We start from the raw sequence: 25,999 nt of genomic DNA, 5'->3' as shown, positions 1-25,999 counted from the left end.
GAAGAAAGCGTTTTTAGTAAAGCGTATTTACAAATGCTACCATCACCACCAACAAGCGGGCGGGGAGCACTACTACTCGTTCGGGTTGTCTCACGTGTGAGCCGTCCCCTGAAAGTACCTTCTACAACTAGCTCCGTAGTTGTCATGGCCACGCCGAGTGCGTTGTGCGCTTCGAAGGTAATCTCCCCAGAATCGTCCGGGTAGATGTCATTGATGATGAGTATCGACGTGCCATCGTCAAAGTTTTCAATCTGGAACTCGTCCGATGGGATGATTTCCTCGCCGGCCTTTAGCCAACGTATCTGTGGCTTCGGATGGGCAAGTACTTTCACCTCCAGCTTAGTCAACTCGCGCTCCTGCGAGTGTATGATCGTGGGCAGTTGTTTCACTATCTGCGGCGCATACTCGATCGGTTCCGCATACTCTTCGAGTGTTGAAATAGACTGGAGGGCACAATAACTTGGTCAGAATCGTGCAGGAATTGGGTTACATTTCATGTCTTACCTTATCCGTCAACAAATCCTCTTCTGAGCTACGGAACTGCTCCGAGTCTGGCACGTACTCGAAAGGCTCCACGTTGACTGTGGCGCGGCAAATGGCCTCGCCGATCTTGTTGGTGGCCACGCACGTATACTCACCCTTATCCTCCGGGAATACCTCGCTGATCGAGAGCACACAGCGCCCGGTAGAGTCCTGCTGTACCTGTTTGTCCTTGGTTTCCTGGATCAGCTGCGCATTGTGGTACCAGTGGACCTTCGGCAGCGGCATCGCCACAACCTGGCACTCAAGCGTTAAGCGCTCTCCATCCATAACACGCGTCGGTTTGATTGTTTCCAAAAACCGCGGTGATATGTATTCGGTAACCTCCTCGGTTTCAATGGTGTCCAGCGTTTGGACGGTCGCAGTGGAAGTTACCGAACCGGCCACATTCTCCGCCCGGCACGTGTACGCACCTGTGTCCCGGCGGGTGAACGACTCGATGATCAGTATCGAGCGGTTCTCCTTCGTGACGATGCGCTGCTCGTTGGTCGACTTGATCGCAGCACCCTCCTTGAACCACTGGAACGTAGACGTTGGGTAACTCTCGACCGACGCCTCCAGTATGCACACCTCGGCCTCGGCGATCAGCTTCGGCACCAGCGGTTCGATGAAGCGCGGTGCCTTAGCCTCATCCGTATCGGTAGCGTCCGAGATGGCAACCGAGGCGGACGATTTAGCCTGTCCTGCTTCGTTCGTGACCGTAATCTCGTATTTGCCACCTCTTTGGCGGGTCACACGGCGAATCTCCAGCCGGCTGTAGTACTCTTCCGTCGTAATGATGACTTCTTCTTCCTCCTCGACGATTTCCTTACTGTTGCGGAACCATTTCACCGTAGGCTTTGGTTGACCAGTGAACCGACACTCGAAAACAAGCGTACTTCCGGTACGAACCACCTGTGCTTCTAGCGGCTGCACGATCTGTGGCGCAACGGCGGATGGTTTGGCTCGCTCCATCACTACCGATTGAATGTACACGTTCGCTTTGCCAACTGCTTTGCCGAACTTGTTCTCTGCTACGACAGTGAAAACCACTGGTACGTTCTGCTTTGGATGCTTGACGGTCAGTCGCACGTGTCCGGTGCGTTCTTCGTAGTATGTTTCGATCTCTTCTTCCTTCTCCTCGATTATCTCAATCTCGTCACGCAACCAGCGCACCTTGGGAGTGGGAATGCCCGCCACCTGACAGGTGACTGTGGCGATCGTTTTCTGTTCATTTAGCTCGATCTTTAGCGGCACTACAAACCGAGGTGCCTCGCCGTGCTCGGGCTTTTCCTGCACGACAATGTTTGCCTTGCTGATAGCCACTCCGGCGACGTTCTTCGCCTCGCAGGTGTAGATACCGACGTGGTAAGGCTGCACGGTGGCAATTTCCAGTGTGGCCACATCTTCCACCACATTCATGATGTACTCGGAGCTGGCAAACAGTACCGTGTCGTTAAAGTACCACTGCACCGTTGGGAATGGAACACCCTCGATGCGGCATCGTAGCAGAACCGGCTTGTCTGGTTCACAGATCTGTGGCTGCAGCTTCTCCACAATGTTTGGCGGTTGTACCTTCGGTTTGCTGATCTTCACTGTTTGCTCCTGAATCTTTGTCTCGGAAATTTGTTGTTGCGTTGTTTCGATCAGTTGACGATCCTCTCGTACGCTTTCTTCGGCGATCTTATCCGTGACTTCTTGGACGCGTTTCTGCGTAATGATTTCCAGCTCAGGAAGCGGTTGACTGTCATCGATAAAGACACGACGCTTCTTTTCCTTCTTGACAATGTTGGATTGCACGCGCACCTCCATCTCTTTGCGGAACTCGGTGGTCTGTTCTTCCATCTTGAGTTCTTCTACCGGCACTGGTGCCGGTTTGCTATCAGGACGAGTGAGCGTTATGCTGGAACGCGAAATCTCCTGCACCTGCTCCTCCTCTGCTTCATCCTCTTCCTGCTCCTCTTCCTCCTCTGGTTCCATTGCAAACGTGCTAAGCTCTTCCTTGAAGACGACATGCTTTTTGTTGCGTGACTTTCGCTTTTTAGCAGTTTCGCGTGGTGCAAGATCAGGGATAAGATCGAGTACCTCCTCCGCAACAATGTCTACGATCATCTCTGCAACCTGCGCCGGTTCTTCGGGTTCCTCGAAAGTCACCGATTCTTCCACCTCGGCAATCCCCGACTCGGGGAACATTGGTTTAATGATTTGCTTTTTGATGCGCTTCGTCTTTTTGGTTACAGTCTCCTCGATCTTCACATCACGGACGGGTTGTAATTCATGCGGTGCCGGGATTTCCTCTATCAATGCTTGTTGAGCTGGAACTGGCTTCAGGATGATCTCTTCCTGCACCGTTTGCTCGGGCTCTTCGCGTTTCGGGATTGGTTTGAGTGTTATTTCTTCCTTGGGCGTTTCTTCTTTGGGAAGTTCTTTCTTTCCACGACGCCATGGTGCTTGTTTCGGTTCCTCGGGCTCTTGAACTGTAGGTTTAGGCAGAACGATCGTTGGTTCTTCAGCTGGTTTGGGAGGTTCTTCTTTCGATGGTTTAGGAATTGGTTTGAGTACCACCTCTTCCTTAGGAGTTTCCGGCAGTGGCCTTCGTTTTCCTTTAGGCCATTCTTTAGGCTCTTCCTCTTCGACCGGTGGCTTTTCCTTCTTTCCACGACGCCAAGGCGTTACTTCGGGAATTTCCTCCTTTGGTGTTGGTTCTGGATGCTTAGGTTTGATTGTGATCTGTTGCTCTGGTTGTGGTTCGACATCTTTAGTCGGTTTAGGAATCGGTTTCAACACCACTTCTTCCTTAGGTTCCTCAACTGGTGGACGTCTCTTACCTGTTGGCCATTTCTTTTCTTCTTCCTCGGTTTCAACAGGTTTCGGTTTTGGAGTTCTTCGCCATGGAGGTTGTTCTGGAACTGTTTCTGGCTCTTTTTGTACTTCTTCCGGAATGTGTTCCGTCTTCTCCAGTTGCACTTCCTCTTGTTCAGGAATCTCAGGATAGACAGGTTTTTCAAGTGGTTCCAATTCCTCCTTTCGTTTTGGTTTCTTCACCTTCTTTGGGGAGATATCTTTCACCTCAGCTATTGACACCGTATCAGCTGGGACCTCTTCAACTTCTGACTTTTGAGGCACAGGCTTCAGCGATACCTCCTCGATCGATTCTTGAGGCAATTCTTTAGCCCGTTTTGGTGTTGGTTTAAGAGTAACAGTCTCCATGACAGCAGGTTCCGGAGCAGGAATTTCCCTTTTGGGAACTGGCTTCTTGCCACGACGCCACGGAGGAAGACTGGTGTCCTCTTCCGGTACGGCTGGTTGCTCCAGTTCTAGCTCAGGCTCGGGTTTATCGTCAAGTTCTGGCATTGGTTTCGGTTTGATCGTAGGTTCCTTGCTTTCTGTAGGCTTCACTTCTTTCGTAGGCTTTGGAATTGGTTTGAGAACGACTTCTTCTTTCGGTTCTTCTGGAAGAGGACGTCGCTTACCAGTAGGCCATTGCTTTTCTTCTGGCACTTCCCCTTGAGGCTTAGGCTTTTGTTGTCTACGCCAGCTGGGCTTCTCAGGCTCTTGTTCAGGCTCGATTGGCTTGACTTCCTCCAGCTTTTCGGGCATCTCCATTTTCTCTACTTCGGGTACCTCCGTGGGAGTAAACTCCAGCTTCTCAAGAGACTCCTGTTGTGTGACGGCCTTTGGCTTTTTCTTCTTGACAATCTTGACTGTCTTTTCCTCGACTTCCTCGGGCTCAGTTGGAGCAATCTCCTCGACAACTGGCTTCTTGGGAACAGGCTTCAGCGATACCTCCTCAATAGCCTCTTTCGGAAGCTCCTTCTTCTGGCGAGGTGTAGGCTTGAGCATTACTTGCTCGACCTTTTCAGGCTCAGCAGGAGGAGGAAGAGGCTTCTTCTCTACTGGCTTCTTGCCACGACGCCACGGAGGAAGGCTGGTGTCCTCTTCCGGTACGGCTGGTTTCTCCAATTCAAGCTCAGGCTCGGGTTTATCATCGAGTTCTGATATAGGTTTCGGTTTGATCGTTTGCTCCTTAGTTTCTTTAGGTTCGTTCTCTTTCGTAGGCTTTGGAATTGGTTTGAGAACGATTTCTTCCTTCGGTTCTTCTGGAAGAGGACGTCGCTTACCCGTAGGCCATTGCTTTTCTTCTGGCACTTCCTCTTGAGGCTTAGGCTTTTGTTGTCTACGCCAGCTGGGCTTCTCAGGCTCTTGTTCAGGCTCGATTGGCTTGACTTCCTCCAGCTTTTCGGGCATCTCCATTTTCTCTACTTCGGGTACCTCCGTGGGAGTAAACTCCAGCTTCTCAAGAGACTCCTGTTGTGTGACGGCCTTTGGCTTTTTCTTCTTGACAATCTTGACTGTCTTTTCCTCGACTTCCTCGGGCTCAGCAGTAGCAACCTCCTCGACAACAGGCTTCTTGGGGACAGGCTTCAGCGATACCTCCTCAATAGCCTCTTTCGGAAGCTCCTTCTTCTGGCGAGGTGTAGGCTTGAGCGTTACTTGCTCGACCTTTTCAGGCTCAGCCGGAGGAGGAAGAGGCTTCTTCTCTACTGACTTCTTGCCACGACGCCATGGAGGAAGACTGGTGTCCTCTTCTGGTACGGCTGGTTTCTCCAGTTCAAGCTCAGGCTCGGGTTTATCATCGAGTTCTGGCATTGGTTTCGGTTTGATCGTAGGTTCCTTGCTTTCTGTAGGCTTCACTTCTTTCGTAGGCTTTGGAATTGGTTTGAGAACGACTTCTTCCTTCGGTTCTTCTGGAAGAGGACGTCGCTTACCAGTAGGCCATTGCTTTTCTTCTGGCACTTCCTCTTGAGGCTTAGGCTTTTGTTGTCTACGCCAGCTGGGCTTCTCAGGCTCTTGTTCAGGCTCGATTGGCTTGACTTCCTCCAGCTTTTCGGGCATCTCCATTTTCTCTACTTCGGGTACCTCCGTGGGAGTAAACTCCAGCTTCTCAAGAGACTCCTGTTGTGTGACGGACTTTGGCTTTTTCTTCTTGACAATCTTGACTGTCTTTTCCTCGACTTCCTCGGGCTCAGCAGTAGCAACCTCCTCCACAACAGGCTTCTTGGGGACAGGCTTGAGCGAGACCTCCTCAATAGCCTCTTTCGGAAGCTCCTTCTTCTGGCGAGGTGTAGGCTTGAGCATTACTTGCTCGACCTTTTCCGGCTCGGGTTGTTTTGGTAATTCTCGCTTTGGTCCTGGTTTTCGTCCCCGCATCCATGGAGGCAGTTGCGTTTCTGGTTGGTCTTCTGGAGCCGGCTCTTCTGTTGCTGGTTCGACAACAGGCTTCCTTTCTTTCGGTCCTCTTCTCCAGCCAACCGGTTGCTCGGTTGGTTTCGAATCTAGTGACAGTTCTTGTTCGGTTTGCTCCAATTTGAGCGTAGAAGAGTCCTCTCGTTCCGTAAACTCTACGGGTTTGGGTGTAGTTTCTTTGGGTCCTCGTCGCCAAGGAACTGGCTGGAGCTCGGGCTGTTGCTGTTTCGCTTGCTCTTCTAAATGATCGACACTTAGCATGGTAGAATCTTCCACCTGTGCATAAGGTTGATGTTCTGGCTCCGGACGTTTGCCTCGTCTCCACGCTACGCCAGCTCCCTGGTCCAGAGTGAGTTTTTGCTGTTCTAGTTCTGTCGTTGTTTCGTTTCGATCTACCTTAAGCATAGTGCTCTCGTCAGTTTCGACGAACTGTTCCCTACCGGTTTGAGGCTGTTCCTTTCTTGGACCCCCTCGACGCCAGGCAACTCCTTCCGCCTTTTGCGAGTCTTTGCGAATTAATTCATCCACCTGCTGCTGAATCTCTAGAATAGAGATATCCTCATCGTGACGTAATTTCTGAACATTATAATCTATATGGTCGATATCTTCCTGCTCTCCGATGATGGCTTGAACCATTTCTTCCATATTAAGCTCGGATATCTCCTGCTCACGTTTCACCGTCTTCAGTTCGACCTTCTCCAGCTGTTCGCGCTTAATCTGCGGCTTCTGGATTTGGGTCGGTTTCAATTGTACCGTTTCGAGTTTTTCTTTCTCGATGGTTTTGCGTTCCTTGGTCGTTTTCTTCAGTTTAACTACCTCGGCCGTCCATGGCTTGATCTCTTCGCGTTTATCGATCGACAGTGATCGATCGCGGGACGTACGTCGATCTTGCGAGGCACGCCGCCATGGAGCAACAGCCTCAGTGGTCGGCCCTCGCGATAGGCTTCGAGATCGTCTCCATGGCAAATTTTCATCACCCTGCGGGACGAACTCGGTGTCAACTTCGCTCGTACCGGTGCTACTATCGTACGATGTATCGCTCAGCTGTTGAGCAGTCGCAGAGGTGGTCGATGACGAAAATTGCTGTGTCGGTTGCACATCCTGTTGCTGTTGGAGGTGAACTCCAGCAGCACCGTGCACCTGTCGCAGCTGCTTTCGACGCTCTGCGTAAAAAGGGAAAGCGTACAAAAACGTTAATGATTTAGCAACCGATTGACACGGTGATGATCCGTTCGATCGGAATGGGGGGACAGCAGTGTTAGTGTATGCATACACCTCGGCAGGCAAAAATAAACAGGGCGCAGTGGTACATGAGGCAGTCGGGGGAAATACCTGCGGGAGTTGTTTGGAAGAAACACCGTTCGGATGTGGGGAGAGAATCAAAATTTATGAAGCGAATAGCGCACCACCGAACCCATGGGTGGATGGAATGCTAAGCGTAAACAGATGGCGTTACGTGGTCTAATTCGTCCACAGGTCTCACACACACACATTTCCACACAAACGAACAGGCGATGCTGAGTGTTGAAAGAACTTTTGGAAAAAGTGGTGGAGAGAACCACTTTCTATTCTTCGGGGAGTATATGGCACGTTGTTATTTTGCACTTTGCGTTGCGTTCGAAGGTGTAGTAAAGGTGAGATGATGGGTTATTTTTAGCAGGGCAGGAATGTCTGGATTAGCTCATCAAGGAATTGGTCTCGTACGTGAAGTGCAAAATGGCCGTGGGATCTTGGTCTTGGTTGAAGGAATGTAATGGTGTACTGACTTTATTGTACCTTGAGTGCGCTATGCATTCTAGCACGCGAAAGGTAACCCCACATCAAAATGCTATAAGTGCAATGTGGTCGTTATTTCGTGCAATGTATCATCGTTTGGTTTTGGTCGGAGAAAAGTAGAAAGGGCGTAGCGTATTACTCATGCTATTTTTCCTCCTACTTGTGTACAATTAAAATTCTATTGCTTTGGGAAAATAGTCAAGTTGATGGTCACTATGCAAACGCGAGCGATTAGTCATGGTACACTGATGGTTTCATCCTTGAAACGCTGAAGAATAGTTGACATTGTGATGGTCAGTTTGTGTGTCATTCGGTTGTTTATACCGTTGACGAGGAAACAACAGCCGGATGATTCACATTGGTAGAGGAGTACAGGAAATATATTGTGAGTAACGTTGGGAAGCGAAAAACACGCTTGACAAATACCCTTCACCGAGGCGGTCGATCGCCTTGACCAAAACCTTCGACCTCTAATTTTGGTAGATACTATATTAGAATCGTATCCTTGAAGTCACGTGTTGCCTTTGGTGATGAAGTACTCAGCTATAGTGTACACGAACCCTTACATCAATCTGTGAAGCTAGTAAGGAGAATCTCCCAATATTGAGAAGTTTTTGTTTTATCGTAGCTACCACAAAAGATTTATGAAAAACCATGAAACACGAGACCATGAATGGACCATTCAAGTGTGCGTTACTATGAGGTCTTTGTCAAGGTACATCACCTTCTCATCCACGCAAGAGCGGCACGCATGGTCGGCGGATTAGTTTGCTGACAGAGCTAGAGATATAAATTATTTTTCATTTCAACGAATTATCCCCACCACATCACGACACTGCTGCTGTAACCTTCCTGCGTCGTACAAATGTGTTCGACGAGCATTCTTCCCCCTCAATTAAAGCTAATCCTGTAAATTTTGTTAGACATTTATCACTTGCGCGCAACTCGCGAACTCTTCCTGTCTAGCGCGCAAACAATAACCGCAAGACAAACAAGCTCTCAACATGAACAGTCTCATATTGCATCAAAAATAAGTTGCGTTTAAACGACATCGTTAGGCAGAGGAGCCGAAAACAGGATAAAGAGTAGAACAAGCAGACACTCTTGCTACTCATGTTATCACTACTTGCGCAATGCGAAAGTAAGTGGCAAACAAAGAGTGTGGAAGAAATGAATCGAAAAGAAAAGTTGAACATATATCCGTCACCGAGGGAAGGAGTGCACTTGGCGTACGGTACAGCCAACTGCGCGGAAATGGGATCATAAATCGTTCCCGCGAGTGCAGACAATCGTGTGTGCGGTGAAGATGTCATGTCACGACGACGACGGCGATCCTGCTTAGTCCGTACGGCCGTTCGTGCGACTCAAAGTTGACAAGCACTGACAGCATCCGAAATACCCGGGTTAAACCCAAGAACCGGTTCGCGAAAAAAAAGCAAAACACCCGAGAACGGATTAGCTTCCGCGACGGCTGCTGTCGAACCGTTTCGAAAGTGGCCGCGGGACGACCGCGGGACGGAAATGTTTAATTTTAGCTCCTAGCTCCCGATCTCGCGGGATTCGTTCTCTCGCCGGAGCCATGTGTTTGTGTGTACGTGGAGCACCGTGAGTATGAGTGACCCTTATTAATTATTTTCGGCATTTCTTAAAATATCTCTCCGATGGTCTGTGTGTGCGCGAGAGCGCACGTTAGGATTGGATGCGCTTGCGCCGAGCGGGACGACATTAGGCACAACACGGAACGGTTACCCGGGTGCTCTCTTTTTAACCGACCGGTCACTTTAGTCGATATAGTGTGGTTAGCTCGGTTGGACGGTTTCGAACCGGTTTTCGAGTCCAGGCGGACACACGGATCTTAGGGGCCTGGAGGGCTGGGACAGTTAGCGGCGCAGGCTGGGAAACACAAATACCATGGAGCGGGGGAACGAGGGAAGCAAAAAGGAAAAAAAGCAGCAAGGGCTAATTCCAATTCGAGCAGGCTTCTAATCTACTAGCTGTTGTCGCGTGACGTTTTCGAACTCGAATCCTGGCGTCGTTCGCTGATGGTTGTGTGTGCTGGTCTCGTCGTGTGGGGCTGTGTGTACGAGGAGATGACGCGAATGGCATGTTTGTCAACACCCCGTTGTCCTGCAAATAGTGAAATGGGATGCATACCCGAAAACCCAAAACCATTGTGGCAGCATCGTGCAGATGCTTCCGGTTTCCGCTAGAGGGCAGTCACCAATCGGGGCTCGAAGGGAGAGTTAGTGAACAAAAAGCAATGGGGGAAAAGTGGAAGTGATTCGGGCCGTAAAGGAGTCGAAATGAAGTGAAGCGTGTTGTTTTGTTTGTTTTTTTGTTGTTTGTTATTATTAATGTATTACTCTCCAGGTTCGGTTTTATTGCTTACTTACAAACGTATAAAAACATACATATAATTAGTCGCCGATCGCGCAGCAATAGTGACAAAGGTGTGGAGAGAAGGTTTTGTTGGTTAAAGCGCGATTAAATCATCCTTAAGTGTACCACACAATGTGTGTGTAAGTGTTGGTGTTTAATTTGTTAATAAATAAGTCTTACAATCTAATAACACGGCAAGCTGTAACAACGGGAAAAGCGTTGGGGGGTACACGATCGAACCCTCGATCGTATTATTATTGCTCTAAGCCTAAGTCCGATCGGATTGATTGCACTCTACTCTACAATGCTACTCGGTGTGTGGTGTACTCGCAGCTAAGCTTAGCATATTGTCCTGTTCGATACAGTGAGCTCCGAACTTCCTCGACCAAAACACGCACCTGCACACCTCTCCATTGGATTGGAGGGTGTACAGAAGCAAGCAGCAAAAACAAGGAAGCAGTAGTTATAAGTGGTAGCAGTAGCAGCAGTACACAGCAGAACAGCATGCAACTGGTTCGTGCGTTGCAGCACAGCGTGTACTAAATATCATCCGCAAAGCTGACAAGATAAGTATATTGTTTCTGGGGCGCTTGTTATCGTTGTTACCACATTTGCTGCAGCGGAAATTTATTGGTTAGGCTGTTGTTCCTTTGAGAGGAGGCCTGAGTAGCCGAAAGCAAAATTACAAAAAAAAAAACAACCTAGAACAACGTCAGCACACAAGCACACAAATCTATTAACGCTCTTGCCAGGCGCCATTATGCGATTTCGAAAGCGTGTAGCGTGCCTTTGACTTTGCCCAGAACGTTCGGGGTCATTCGCCCGGTTGTACTGCGGTCAAACAGGTTTTACCAGGCTGTAGGAGCACGAGTCTACGCAGCCAGGAAATCGCAGGCAGGGGTTAAAGGATGGCAATGGATTGCAAATGGCAAACACGAAACAAAGGCGCGAATCTATTTTTACCGGTTTTTTAAAACAAATTGTAATTGGGCGTTAATGTGATGGTTTGTGTGTGTGTGGCGGTTGTTGTTGATGTCATAAACAAGCTCATGTACGCATCCAAACTGCAACCACCATCTTGAGGACGCTGCAGCACATTTGGTAACGGCATTAACGGCTGCAGACGGATCGTAACGTTTACTAACGCTTGAATATCGTTTCTTTTTTGAACAGGACACAGGCGATGCCGGATTGGTGCAAACTGGCCGCGAGGAGGCTCTATCGATATCGACGGCAGGTCGGTGGTAACTACTCTTCCCTACGCTACGTCAGCATCTTTAGACATTGTACATTCGGGCAAGTGCATACATCGGCGTCAACAACAAGTCGTTCTCGGCACAACAACACTAAAGTGTAGATCAAACGAACCGGGACAGGTGTGACAACAATGCGGCACACGGCAAATGGCATCATCGTCCAAAAACACGCCAGAAGCTCGATCCGCGTGGGTAGCGTCATTGTTGTATTGCAAGGAACTGAGTCAACAACTGACCCACCTGGGAGATGGATGCCCCTACTAAGTTTACGCGATGATTCATGCACGGAACGCGGGAAATCCGGAGAAGGTTCTAGAATATTGCTGCATCGCCTAAAGTCTCCTGCCCCAGTGCTCGAGAGGATCGAAGTTTGTTGATCGATTTGTACGCTAATCAAGATCGCAACAACGCTGTCTCTTCTATTTCCAACATCTGCACCATAGCAACAATGTTACCTATCTCTCGACAATCGTTCATCTTCCTTTCGAAAATTTCTCTTGGTACGTGCTACGTGCAGCAGTACCCGATACGAACGATTATTCTCTCGAACGGCAGTTTCTTGCAAGCGTCCCTCCTCTTGCCATATCACCCCGCTGGGGGTTAACGAAATCTATTTTAGTAATGAAATCTTTATTGCTAATTATTCAGCTCGAAGAAGCACTAGACGCCGCACAAAGTTTGAAGCATTCTGAAGGGGAAAGGGGGGGTTACATAATTGTTTTCCTGCTCGCTCCTTCTGCTCTCCTATTTTCTGATGTTCCTAAACTGAATCCGTTCCGTTCAATTGCCATCTTTTTTTGCGCGCTTTTCAATGATCTTCTGCTCTGCGCAAACCACAAGGGTTAAAGAGTATGTTCTACTCACTATCTCGCCTCTCTTGGACCTCAGTAACATCGCTTCCTATCCTCTCCAAAGTGTATCTTTTGCACGGTTTCGAAGTGATCGATCCCAAACCTTCAAGGTAAGTAACGAGCTTCATAAATCCAATGTTCTGGTTTATATCTTTCATACGCAATAAAGTAAACTACCGAGTCTCGTAAAGCTAAACACGCACCAAAGAGAACAACAAATCGAAACCTTTAATTACGCTAGCCGTCTTCACTCATCATCCGAAAATCAATCGAAAGAAACCCCTTTCGAAAGAAATGAAAACAAAAAAAAAACACCACCATGCGGTCTGCAGTAGCTGTAATTTGCGCCCTGCCATAAAACAAACATAATTCAGCTTCTCCCCCAATGAAGGTCAGCATGAATCATCCGCGCTCCCTCCAGTGGGCCTCAAAGGGGAGGTTTTCCGGGAAGCAAACACAACGCGCCCGTTCAATTTTTCCGTGTGCAAACCACGCTGTAGCGCATGTGGCCGCCAGAAGGTGCGCTATACACCGCACGATGGCGATGGCGTCCTATAATTAGAACGTCCGGCTCCTCGCCGCCGTGTGAAAAAAAAACCCGAAAATACACGGTTGCTAGTGGGGTGCAACAACAGATCTCGTCAGGTTTGTCATCAGCTCACCTTACGTTACACGCGCGCGCCCCCCCAGCGAAAAGCATTTTGGGGCCGGTTGAGTCACCGGTGAGTTGGAATATTCCAAACGCCTGTGTGCTCACACCTTTGCAACTCATCAGCGTGTGTTTTCGCTCGTCCTCCTCTGAGAAGTAAAAATCGGGCATCCGTCGCGTGCGCTGCACACGGCACGCGGCGTTCACAAATTTGACCAAGCCAGCCAAACCACCGCCCTCCAAGCCGTGGAACACGACGTGGCCAAATATAATTAGGTAGATCGTGAGTTGGTTCCTCTGCGCCCTCCTGGCACTCTTTGCCGGGCGGGAGATTCGCGAGATTCGCATGGTTGGTGCATAACGCCATCCTCAGGGACGTTGCAAAATTCTTCCACCAAAAAAAAACATGAAAAAACTGCACCCATTTCGTTTCGTTGCCGGTGCCGCGTCAAGAGTGGCCCTGAATAGTGACGTGCGGCGCGCATTTCGTAGCCAAACAGAATGTGTAACGGACATTGTGATAGACGCTGGCTATTAATCTTGATGAGCCGAGGCAAAAGAAAACGCTTTGGTAAGGTTTTGGGAGGGATGCTAAAGACGGTTCTTTTTGGGTTCTGCATACTTTTCTGACGCCCTCGCAAACGAGAACGCCACGAACGAACGAACGAACGAACGATTGATGGGTCGACGACATGTGAATATGTCCCAGTGGGTGGTGGGTGGTGGGAAATGAAAACGTGTACATGTTACGTGTTTGCGCTTGTGTTTTGTAGTAAAAAAGGAGACAAATGGACTGATTAGAATTGAAGCGAAAGAACACAAGATTGATTCCTCAATTCGTACTCAATTCGTTTTCATACCAACCGAAACGTAATAATTCCGGACGTTTTCACTTGCTCGCCAATCTCGCAACGGATGGTGTACCGGGATGAAGTCGTACACTGAGTCGGATGGGGTAGGTTATTAGTATGACCGGGTTGGAGAAGGCGTTAATACGGCTTTCGCTCGCTTTTGGCCGCGAGGCGGGAGCGCTACTGGGTTTGGAATTTGGAAAAAAAATGGCCACACGGAATCGAAATCCGCCGGTGACGCTCGCAAAAAAACGATGGTGCGTGTATTATACGCACGTTTGTGTTTGTGTGTGTCATTCGATCTATCTTTCATTGCTAAAAATAGCGAAGACACTCGTGGGAAGAGTCCCTTTCGCACCCCTCGCGGACGACGGTGGGAAGGGATCTCGTTCCTCGTTTCGTATCGTGTGCTTGTGTGCGTGTCGGTGTGGTGTTGGGATGGGTTGATCACTTTGGGTTGATCATTGTGATGGGTGTTTTTGATGTTAGATATTGGTAGGGAAGCGATTGTCTCTATCGTTCGTTTGTTCGTTCGCTTTATAGCAGACTTTATCCTTGAACCCCTCACGGCGATCATGGCTTTGGCCCTTGTAATGTTGACACAACGCGCTTCCTTTCCGCTTTTGTTTCTTGTTTATTAGGTTAACATATCCTTCAAGCTAAGCGAAAAAACTAAGCTGGCCTAATTATGCGCGGATGTATATAAATTGTCAGTAAACTTGATCATTAAAATTCAGCAAAGCTATCATGTGTACGTGTAAAACAGCATCAAAAAACATGGCGCGTGGGTATTATAAATGTATGTAAACTAGCTACCTCTCTAACTCTCTCTCTCTCTCTCGCTCTCTTCCTCTCATCTGCTGCCCTCCCTTGACGGTTACTTTATACGTTTATATATCTTGTGTTTGGCATTCAACCGAGCGTTCCTCTAATCCGAATGTGTCTATCCGTAAAAAACGATGTCGTAAAACGCTATGTATGCACTTGCACCTGCCTTTGCGCCGACATGTGTACTATCATCATCATCATCATCATCAGTGTCAGCCATTAAGATTTCACGTTGGACATTAGTTAAGTAATTAGGTAACAATTAAGCACAAAACGAGAGCAAAGTACCGAAATGGACATTTGCCTATTAAGATTACTGGGACAAGACATTGCCGTCGTCTCTCCTTCTGCGCCTTTGCTGCGAACGCTGTTTCGTCTTTGCTCTTCTCGTTCTCGCCCTCAAGATGGTGTCATTTTGGGCGCGAACATTTGTTCTTTTTGTAATTCAATCTACCAGTTTGTTTTAGCTTCCTTTTGATTGGTTAATTATTGTCAGCTGCACACGGAGCGGCCAACAACATTTCACCTGCCATTAGGGCAGCATTATGAAAGCGCAAAAAAAACACACACACGCGCGTTGGTAACAACAGATAACAGGGCTAAGAGTGGGGGGCTATAGAGAATCAAAACACAACAATGGTAGCACAACAGCAAAACAACAATCCTCTTTCTCTCCGGCTCCGGGAGTTAACGTGTTTGTGTCTATCATCCTGGTGTTAGACACAGATTGGGCGTTGCAAACATTTAATGGAAGAAGTAAGTACTTGTGTAAAGAAACAAAAATCGCGTGTATAAAACAAGTAATAGTAGGAGAGAATGTCAAAACGGCTCTTTGCTTGCTTGCTTGCTTTTTTGGGGGAGGCAGGCACTAAATTATTTACGGATGGTGTTTTGCTGTTTTGGGAGTTGTTTGGTGTTGGTTCTACTGAGTATTCTTACTTTTGACTATCAGTTTGGCGGACGTTTCGACCTGTCCGGCGGACGTGGTCACGCGGCAGGTAAAGGTACCGGAGTCTTCCTCGTAGGTCGTCCCGATCAGCAGCACCGCGTTGTTACCTTCGTTGATCATCTGCGGAAGAGACAGCGTTTTGTATCGGAGCATTAGTTATCGGACGTTGAAGAAAGGTAGAAAATGGGGCAAAAACACTGAGTGAGTCCCTAGAGAGTCACAGTTCAATTAGCATCGCTCTAGATTGAGCTATGGGAGGTTTTATTGGCAGAGGGATTGTTTTGGGACGACTGCCAACCTAATTTCGAAACGTAAGGAGCACGAGCACGCGTAGGCGTGTTGATGGATAAACAAGACGACGTATCCCCCCTTCGAGACGTGAAATGTCAGGGCGAAGGTAATGAATACGGTGTGCACTACCTTGGCTACGGTGGCCTCATCAACAGCTGTCCAAGATTGTTAGCGACACGGTCGGAGTAGCGTGAAAATCATTTAAATGGGAAGAATTGAGGCATTTTGGTCCGAACTTGGTTGGTCCTAGGGGTGTGACATTTAACAAGATCGTCAATCCCGTGTTGGTGCCAACTACTGCAGATCAATTTATTCTGCCGTACTAGCTCCAGCACGACAGTCCCTAATTAAGACACATCATCCACACCTCTTGCATGAAATTGATCTCCCAAGTCATGTCACGGTCATTAGAGACGACGTGGCACGCTCAGCTGCTCCATAAATCAATGTAATTGAGAGGGAAATGAGGGCCGTAGCCTTTTGCCTTACCTGAAAATCGGGTGACTCCGGAATCAGCAGACCCTCGCGCAACCACTGGACGGTCATCTTGGTCGGTTTGCCGACGATGGTCGTCTTGAACTGGGCCGGCGAACCCTCCTCCACCAGGCAGTCCTTCATCTCGCTCAGCTTCGGACCGGCGTCGGGCATCTCGGGCGCGACCACCTTCAGCGTGGCGGTCGTGTGCACCTCACCGCCCGGGTTCGAAGCAATGCACAGATACTGGCCCTCGTCCTCCGGGAACGCCTCGGTAACGATCAGCGTGAACGCATCCCGATCCTTGCCCATCTGGAAGTACTTGGACGGTTTGATCTGCTTGTCACCCTTGAACCACTGGGCGGTGGGCGTCGGTTTGCCGGTCACACGCGTCCGGAACTCGACCGACTGTCCCTCGGGCACGGTTTTGTCCTTCAGCGGCTCGACCAGCGTCGGTGGACGCTCCGTGCCGGGTGTGGCCGGCTTCTCGATGATCGGCGTCACCGGTGTGTCCACCGTACAGACCGCATCGCACCGTGCCTCGCCGGCTCCGTTAATGGCCACACACTCATACTTCGCACCGTCCTCCGCGTACGCCTCGATGATCAGCAGCGTGTAGTTGTTGTCCTCCTCGAGCATCTTGTACTTGATGTTCGGCGCCAGCTTCTGGCCATTCTTCAGCCAGTACACATCGAGCGGCTTCGTACCGGTGACCTTCGCATCGAAGCGGGCCAACTGACCGGCCGTTACCGTCGTGTCGCTGATGGTGCTTACGAAGCTGGGCGGAATGACTCCACCACGGCCCTGCTGTCGGCGCTGCTCGACCACCAGGTTGGCGCTGCACTTGGCAGTTCCACCGCGGTTCTCCGCAATTACGGCAAATACGGCCGAATCCTCGAGGAACACCTGGCGGATGATCAGCACCGACTTGGTGCCGAACGTGTGGATCTGGAAGTCGGCCGAGTTGTTGATCTGGAAGTTCTCGCGGAACCACTTGACCGTCGGCATCGGCTCACCGTCGAACTCGACCTCGAAGCGGGCCTGCTCGTTCTCGAACGCCCGGCACGGTTGGATCTTGCGCGTAAAGACGGGCGGTTTGGTCGGCTGTACCGGGCCCTCCACCACGCGCTCCTGCGTCGTACCCTTGTGCTCCATCTCGGTCGTCTCGGTGGCAGTGATCTTACGAATGATCTCCTTGTCATCGTACACCTCCTTTTGCGTTTGCTTCTGCTGCGAGATGTGCACCTCCTTGCCCTGGACGGACGTTTCCGTTGGCTCCGGGATCAGCTTCTTCTTGGGAGCGTCAATCAGTTCCACGTTTTCGCTCTCCTTCGTTTCCTCCCTGTTTTGCAAAGCGAAAAAAACAAGATCAATTAGAGAGAGTTAGAGTGTGATCATTGACCGATCATCCTCAATTGCTACTTACAGCGTCTGCTCGTAGGCACTTGCCATACCCTTGGCGATCGATTGACTGACAACCTTCTCGCCCGGGATCGCAAACTGATGCTTCTCTTCGCGCATCTTTTGCTCCTTTGTCAGCTGCTCGGTTTCCAACTCCGCCAGCTTGCTGTAGTACTCCTCGCCCTTCTTCTGCTTGACCGTCTTTTGCCATTCGGTTTCGCCCTCCTTCTTCGTCTTCGCCTTCTGCACGACCTTGCGCTTTTTCTTCTTCTCCTCCTGCAGCGTCGCCTCCAGATCCGTCTCTACACGGCCCTTCTGATAAGCGACTAGATCGTAGTCGTACCATGCTGTTAATCAGATAATTTGGATTTGGAAAAACGGATTGGGTGATGGGTGGTTGAGCACAGTACAACCGACATGGGCGGGGAATCCCAGTATGGGAGTCCCTGACCATGGGATGGGTGTTCTTTTACAAAACAACCACGGTCCTGGGATATTATTACAGTACAGAGACAAACACCGTGCCATATGATCGCTGCCAAAAGGCGAAGGAAATAGAAGTTCCACACACAAACTCACAGAGAGAAGAAAGATTGCGGTGCATGCAGACATGCCTTCAGTGTGGGGAACTAATCGGGGGAAGAAGTTGAGCGCAGTTAATATGCAGAAAATGGGAAATAGGTTACCAATACATTAGAGACTGCCACCGTTAAATGATCTCGTTGTTGTACTCACTTCTGCCTCTCTTGAGAAGCCTTACCTAGTAGCTTCCCGAATTAGTGAGAACAACAGAGAAGACAAAAGTGTGAAATACGAAACAAAAAGTGGTCAGGTGCGCAACAGCAAGCATAAAAACGGGAAGGGGAGTCTTGCAATTTACAAGAAATTATGGAACAAGCCGGAAATGGGATTCTCCATTTCACCAAGGAGGTCAGTTATATACAAAACGGAGTGGAAGAGATAGAAATCAGTTGCATACGGTGCAGTCCAGACGGATGTCTTCTGGACCGAGGCTCTGACGGTAGGCTTCCGGGGGGACTTCGCCTTCAAGAAGTCTGCAGCAGTCTGTCAGCGTTGTAGTATTCCACCGAAGATCTCTTTTCTCTGCATTCTCTCATTCAAACCCCGGGAAGGAAGCGGCATTGCTATATGCTAGATCTGCTGTCACTAAAGGGGGGAAATTGCTAGGAAATTCGACGATTCTTTCGGAGAATCCTCCGAAGGAAAGGAAAGTATTGGGAACTAGGAATGGGAATTTTTGGGGTATTTGAATGGCTGTTGGTTTGACTGTTTGTTGGCTTGGCTGGCTCTGGTGGGAGTATCGGAGTACGTGGAATGTTGTGATACTGTATCAGCTTTGAAGTGGTCCGATGGAAGGCCTCCCGTAGAGTATTGAGATGTTTCGAACAAAAAGAATGGTGGCGGCGGGAGGCGTGAAGGTAGGAATAGTGAAGCGTGTTTATATCACCTCTGTGTTAGTGTAGGTAGTAGTAGTGGAGCTGGGTCACCTTCCCTCCCAGTACGGTGAGTGGAGTGGAGTGACCTCTACCGCGGTAAAGCAAAGCACCAGTCTCCAGTGTGAATCTTTCGAGTGGCCGTAATCAGTAGTAAAGAGTAAGTGTGTGAGTGATAGATAGTGGCAACAGTACCAGATAGAGTAGATGCAGAGTAGTGGTAGTAGGAGTAATAGCGATAGATGTATGCTGACAGCGAACGCTGTCGCAAGTATAGAAGATAGTTGCTTGTTTTGGTGCAGTGAGATCGTATCGTATGGCCGTGTTTGTGGTGGTATACACTTACGTCGTGGCGAGTTCTTCAGCACACCGCGGTAGTCGTCGCGGCGGGGCGTAATCTTCAGCTCACAGCTAGCAACGGCCTCACCGACGGAGCTGCGGGCAATGACCTCGATCTTGCCGGTATCGTACTGGCGCGTCTTCGGTATATCGAAGTGATACATGCCATCATAGGTGAGCTTGTAGCGTTGACCCTAAAAAGGAAGGACGAAATTGGTGTGAGAAGATTGTTTGGAAGACCTTGGTATCGCTTGAGATCGCTTACATTGACAACGGTGTGTCCATTGATGAGCCACATGACGCGCGGCTTCGGATGTCCGGTGACACGGCAGCAGAATCGTGCCCATTCACCTTCCTCGACCTCGATCGAATCCGGGCGGCTGACAAAAGCTGGTTCCTTCTTGGGCTTCTGCGTCTCGTCGATGACCTCGGGGATGCTGTGAGATGACCAAACCCCAGTTTCATTAGTGGCAGGAATAAGGAAGCAAAAGACTATCATAAGCAACATACTTCAAGTTCCACAAGGCTTCCATTTCGCGGATCTTCTGGATACTCTTCATGCCCTTTGGCAGCTGCGAGTCGTAGACGATGCCTGGCTTGCCGGTCGTCTTGATGATGGCGCGCGTCTCGTCCATACCGTACAGGTTTGTGGCACGGCACAGATATTCGCCGCTGTCTTCCGGATAGATCCAGCCAAAGTTCATCGCAACGTAACCAAAGTCGTAGATCGGCGTGAAACGGTTCTCTGTGAAGATAGGAAATAATGGATGTTTAGCTCAGTGTAGTTTGTTGACAGTCCAACGGCTCTCGATACTTACTGTACGGCAGTGGTTTGCCGTTGTAGAACCATTCCACCTTCATGTCCGGATCGCCGACCGGGGCCAGCTGGCACTCGAACTTGGTCGCCTGCATCTCCACCAGGTTGGTCTGGTCCTTGATCTGCACGACGAAGCGCGGCGGCTGCTTGCGGTCCGGATCGAACAGATCGTCCTCGGTGAGGAAGATCTCCTCGGTGTACTTCTTGATCGTTGCCTCCATCTGCATGAGCGTCTCCGACTTCTGCATGCCCTTCGGGATCTGGTTCTGCAGCACAATCGACGGCAACTTCTTGCAGCTGATGTGTGCCTTCGTCACATCCTCGCCGTGTTCGTTGTACGCGCGGCACGTGTAGTCACCCGCATCCTCCGTGTACACCGACAGAATGTCCAGCGACACGAAGCCCATATCGTAGATCGTGCGGTAACGGTGACCACTTGGCAGTGGTTTGCCGTTGCGGAACCATTCCACGCGCAGCTTCGGATCTTCCTTCGGCTCAACGCGGCACTCGAAGCGAATCGTTTCGCCCTCATCGATCGTGGCCGACTGAATCTGCGACACGAACTTGGGCGGTCCGAAGGTGCGCTCTTCCTGCGTGGCCAGCGTCACCTTGCCACGTTCCAGCTCCTTCAGCTTGGAAGCCGTCATACCCTCGGGCAGCTGCGAGTCCAGCACGATACCACCACGGGCAACCACAGTCACCTTGGCGGTCGTCGAAGCCGTACCCCACTTGTTGGTCGCTCGGCACTCATACACACCGGAATCGCGCACGTACGCGTAGTCCATGTCCAGCGCAATAAAGCCGAAATCGTTCAGCATATGCACACGCGAACCAGTTGCGAATGGTTTGCCATTGTGGTACCAGTCGATACGCAGCGACGAGTCACCCACGGGCTCGACGCGACAGTCAAAGTGCACCGGACCACCCTCAGCCACGTCCACGTTGTCCTTGATCTCGACAACGAACTTCGGCGGACGGCCCTCCTCCTCGTCGGCCATCAGCTCCTCGCGCTTGTGCAGCTGCTCCTCCAGCTTCTGGATGCTCTCCGTGCCAGTGCGGAAGTTCGACGGCAGCTGTGGCTCCATGATGATGCCCTGACGACCACGCACGGTCAGCTTGCACGAAACGGTCGCCTCGCCGTGGCGGTTTGTCGCCTTGCACGTGTACAGTCCCGAGTCACGCTGATAGCAGCCCGCAATCTCCAGAATCACAAAGCCAAAGTCGTTGATCGTCTTGATGCGCGAACCGGCCCACAGCGCTTTACCGTTGTGGTACCACTCGACGCGCATGCTCGGATCGTTGATCGGCGTCAGGCGACACTCGAAGTGGGCCAGCGAATTCTCCGTCAGCGTCATGTCCGACGGGGTGGTGATAAACTCCGGCGGCTTGCCAGTGTCATCGTCCGGCGAGCCAAGTCCTCCGTGCGGAATTCCCAGGCCCTCCAGCTCGGCGATACGCTCGATCGTGCTCTCCATGCCCTTGGGCAGCTGCGATTCCAAGATGATGCTACGCTTGCCCTGCACACGCATGGTCGAGGTAGTAACGGCCTCGCCGTACTCGTTCGTTGCACGGCACGAGTACTCACCCGAGTCTTCGGGATATACCGGCGAGATTTCCAAGATAACGAATCCAAAGTCGCAGAACGTGCGGAAGCGCGAGCCCGTCTTGAGTGGTTTGCCGTTCCAGAACCATTCGACCTTCAGCTTCGGATCGTCGGTCGGCGTTAGCTTCGCCTCAAAGTGAGCACTCTCACCCTCCCGCAGCGAATCGATGTTCGACAGCGGAGTGGTGAAGACTGGCGCACGTCCACCCTCGGTACGTTCGCGCTCGTCGCGCGTACGGATCAGCGAATCCTCCAGCGTCTGGATCTTCTCGAGTCCGCCCTCCATTCCACGGGGCAGCTGCGAGTCCAGAATGAGGTTAGCCTTGGAGATGCAGCGCAGCGTCGCCTTGGTGCTGTCCGAGCCGTACTTGTTCGTCGCGCGGCACTCAAACTCGCCCGAGTTCTCCTCGTAGCAGTACAGAATGTCGAGGATAACAATTCCGAAATCGTGGAACGTGCGGTAGCGATGGCCGTGCGGCAGCTTCTGTCCATTCCAGTACCACTCCACCACCAGCTCGGGATCGTTGATGGGCGTCAGGCGCGCCTCAAAGTGAGCGCTCTGGCCCTCCACCAGCTTGGTGATGTCGCTGATCTTCGTGGTGAAGCGTGGTGCCTCGCCAACTGGCGATCCTGCCGCCGTCTGCTTCGCACCCGACTGACTCTCGAGCTCGCGAATGCGGGCTAGCGAATCGGGCTGCAGCGACTCCAGGTACACACCACCCTTGCCGAAGCACTTGAGCGTGGCACGGGTCGTATCCTCGCCGTACTTGTTCGACGCACGGCACACGTACTCGCCCGAATCGTGGCTCTGCACGTACGCAATGTCCAGCAGCACGTAGCCAAAGTCGGACACGGGCTTGATGCGGTTCGAGTGGCGCATCGGCTTGCCGTTGTGGAACCATTCCACCTTCAGATCCGGGTCGTTCACCGGCACCAGCGTGCACTCGAAGTGAGCGGATTGACCATCCTTCAGGCCCTCGAGCGACTGGAGCTGCGTGGTGAAGCGTGGCTTCTGTCCAGCCGACTTATCGACACACTCCAGGTCAACACTGATCTCGGCCGTGCCCCAGCGGTTCGTGGCGCGGCACGTGTAGCTGCCCGAGTCCTCGATCTTTGTGCCGAGGATCTCCAGCACCACCATACCGAAGGCGTACACCGTGCGGACGCGGTGACTTGCCTCCAGCTGCTTGCCATTGTACAGCCACTCGATGGTCATCGACTGATCGCCGGTCGGAATGAGCGTCGCATCGAAGTGAGCAATCTCACCCTCCCCGACGTTCGTGAGCTTGACGAACTCGGACGTGAAGCGTGGCGCATGTCCAGCGTCGGATTCGGCCTCTCCACCTTCTGGGCGGCGCAGCGAGTCCTCCAGATCCTGGATCTTCTCCAGTCCCTCCGTACCCTTCGGATGCTGGGTACGCTCGATGAGGCTTTCCTTCGTCACGCAGTACACGGTCGAAGAGGTGAACGCTTCACCGGCCTGGTTGTATGCCTTGCACGTGTAGATGCCCTGGTCGCGCTCGTACACCTCCGTCAGGTCGAGCGTAACGAAACCGAAGTCGCTCGTCATCTTGAAGCGCGAACCATGCTCCAGCACCTTACCGTTGAAGTACCATTCGATCTTCAGATTAGGATCGTCCTTTGGCTCGACCTGGCCCTCCAGATGCAGTGCTTCCGCCTCGTTCAGCCGGAACTCCGACTGCAGCTGTACCGTCCACTGTGGTTTCGGGAAGGCAGACTCCGGCTTGGACTCTTGGCGGCGGTATCGGTTGGCCAATGCCGCTTCCGTGTCCTGTACCGCCTCCAGACCGGCCTTACCCTGCGGGTGCTGCGTGTCCAGATACATCGTGGTGGTGCTGGCGCAACGCAACGAACCCGAGGTCGATGCCGATCCCTTGCTGTTGGTGGCCTTGCACGTGTAGATACCCGAATCCTCGGCATACGCGCCAGTCAGATCCAGCGAGACAAAGCCGAAGTCGTAGGTAGTCTTGAAGCGAGCGCCAGTCGGCAGCGGCTTTCCATTGACGAACCATTCGATCTGCATCGTCGGATCCTTGGACGGTTCCACGCGGCATTCGAAGTGAGCGTTTTCGCCCTCCTTGATCTCCACGTTGTTCAGATGGTCCACAAAGACGGGCGACTCGAACTGATCCTCCGGCACGTCGCGCAGGTTCATGCGCGGTGCCTCCAGATCCTGGATCTTCTGCACCGACGAGGGGTGCATCGTGTCTCCGAGCAGCCAGTGGCTGGCGTCAATCTTGAGCGTAGCGGTAGACACGGCTTCGCCAAGATTGTTAGTAGCCTTGCAGGTGTAGATGGCAGAGTCATCCGCGCGCAGACCGTTGATCGACAGCGTCACAAGTCCAAAGTCGAACGTGCTGCGGATACGCGCACCGGTCGTGATGGCGATACCGTTCTTGAACCATTCGATGCGCAGGTTCGGATCGGCACGTGGCTCCACCTGAGCCTCCAGATAGACGTGCTGGCCTTCCTGCAGCTTGTCGTGGCTTTCCAGATGGGTGGTGAAGACTGGCGCCTGCTGGGGCGTCGTGTCGACGAACATATCCGGCACACGGTTCATGGCGGCTTCCTTCAGCTGGATCTTCTCCCAAGCTTCCGGCAGCAGCGGTTCGCCCGCAATCGATGCCTTCGACTTGATCTTCATCGTGGTCGATGAGACGGCCTCTCCAGCGCGGTTAATAGCCTTGCACATGTACACACCAGAGTCTTCTGCGACGACCGAGTTGATGTCCAGCGTGACAAATCCAAAGTCGTTCGTAGTGCGGAAGCGTGAGCCCATCTTCAGCTCGACGCCGTTCACGTACCATTCGTACTTCATGCTAGCGTCACCGACCGGCACCACACGCGCCTCGAAGTGGGCGTGCTGACCCTCCCACAGCTCCGACGGTCCAGTCAGCAGCTGCGTGAAGATGGGCTTCTCGAACGCTGCCTCCTGGTCCTCCGACCGCTGCTGGTGCGGCTGCTCCAGCGCGATGATCTTCTTCATGCCCTCTGGGTGCTGCGAATCCATCTGGATGCTTGCCTTGGTGCGCACCCGCATCGAGGCGGTCGTGACGGCCTCACCGAGCGGGTTGATCGCACGGCACATGTACACGCCCTCGTCTTCCTCGCGCACGTGCTGCAGATCCATCGACACGAATCCGAAATCGTGCTGCTTCGTGATGCGCGAACTATCCTCGAGCGGCTGCTCGTTGCGGAACCATTCGACGCGCAGGTTTGGATCGCCGACCGGGATCAGGCGGCACTCGAAGTGTGCCGTCTGGCCCTCCGCAACGTAGTCGATGTTTTGCAGTGGTTGCGTAAACACCGGACGCTGCTTCGTGACCGCATCCTGCACCTCCGGGCGACGGAATGGACTGGCGCCCTCGAGCTGCTTGATCTTGTCCAGACCCTCCGGATGCTGCGTGTCGGAGATGATCGCTCCCTTCGCCGTCACCTGCATCTTGATCGACGACTTGCACTGGCCCTTCGCGTTGATGGCCTTGACCGTGTACTCGCCCGCGTCCTCCGCCACAACGTGCTGGATGTCGAGCGCGACGTATCCAAAGTCGAACGTGATGTGGAACCGGGAAGCCGACTGCAGTGGCTTTCCATTGTGGTAGAACTCGATGCGCAGGTTCGGATCGTGGATCGGCTCAACCTGCGCCTCGAAGTGAGCCGTCTGGCCCTCGTGAATTTCGGTCGTGCCGCGCAGCTCCGTTACGAAGCGCGGTGCCGTCACTTCCGGCTCGTCCAGCTCGAGACGGTTGGGGCGCGAGTGCGCCTCCAGCTTCTGGATCTTTTCCAGCCCGTCCGGATGCTGCGAGTCGAAGATGATGTTGCGCTTGTTGGTGACGCGAATGTTGCACGTGCTGACCGCCTCACCGACCTGGTTGGTGGCCTTGCACATGTACGTGCCGCTGTCCTCGCCATAGACGTACAGGATGTCGAGCGCGACGTAGCCGAAATCGTGCGTCGTGCGGAAGCGATGTCCTGCGCGGATCGCCTTGCCGTTGATGAACCACTCGATCTTGAGGTTCGGATCGTTGATCGGTTCGACGCGACACTCCAGGTGGGCGTAGTCGCCTTCCTTCAGATTCTCCAGGCTCGTCAGCGGAGTGAGGAAGACTGGCTTCTGCTTGGCCGGTTCAACTTCCTGCGTTTGTGGTTTCTGGTAGCTCTCCAGTTCCTTAATCTTTTGCAGCCGCTGTTCATCAAGCGTCTCCAAATATAGTCCGGCATTTGCTGAAGAAGGGGAAGGAGAAAGGAACATTGTAGCAAAGGAATTGAAAGTCTTTGAGACCGCAAGACCGCT

At 51.8% G+C, this 25,999-nt stretch overlaps 1 protein-coding gene across 3 annotated transcripts in view; it reads right to left on the bottom strand.

Moving 5' to 3' along the window:
- LOC120948117 (titin) overlaps positions 1-25,999 on the bottom strand; it is a 158,474-nt gene that overhangs the window by 46,899 nt on the left and 85,576 nt on the right. Inside the window, exons 24-32 of one of the 3 annotated variants that reach the window (XM_049607064.1) lie at positions 20,083-25,929; positions 19,775-20,009; positions 19,530-19,701; positions 19,272-19,458; positions 17,497-17,818; positions 16,086-17,412; positions 15,296-15,425; positions 505-6,929; positions 119-443 (exon numbers count right to left, since the gene is read on the bottom strand). In XM_049607064.1, coding sequence (XP_049463021.1) covers positions 119-443; positions 505-6,929; positions 15,296-15,425; positions 16,086-17,412; positions 17,497-17,818; positions 19,272-19,458; positions 19,530-19,701; positions 19,775-20,009; positions 20,083-25,929 — 14,970 coding nt within the window. Of the gene's footprint in view, positions 1-118; positions 444-504; positions 6,930-11,786; positions 15,426-16,085; positions 17,413-17,496; positions 17,819-19,271; positions 19,459-19,529; positions 19,702-19,774; positions 20,010-20,082; positions 25,930-25,999 lie in introns of those variants that run through there. The other 2 variants (XM_049607066.1, XM_049607065.1) reach the window with 2 other exon arrangements.

This window comes from Anopheles coluzzii, chromosome 2, assembly GCF_943734685.1.
Source record: "Anopheles coluzzii chromosome 2, AcolN3, whole genome shotgun sequence".
In the NCBI taxonomy this organism is placed as follows: domain Eukaryota; kingdom Metazoa; phylum Arthropoda; class Insecta; order Diptera; family Culicidae; genus Anopheles; species Anopheles coluzzii.
This window is presented reverse-complemented; position numbering and strand designations above follow the sequence as displayed.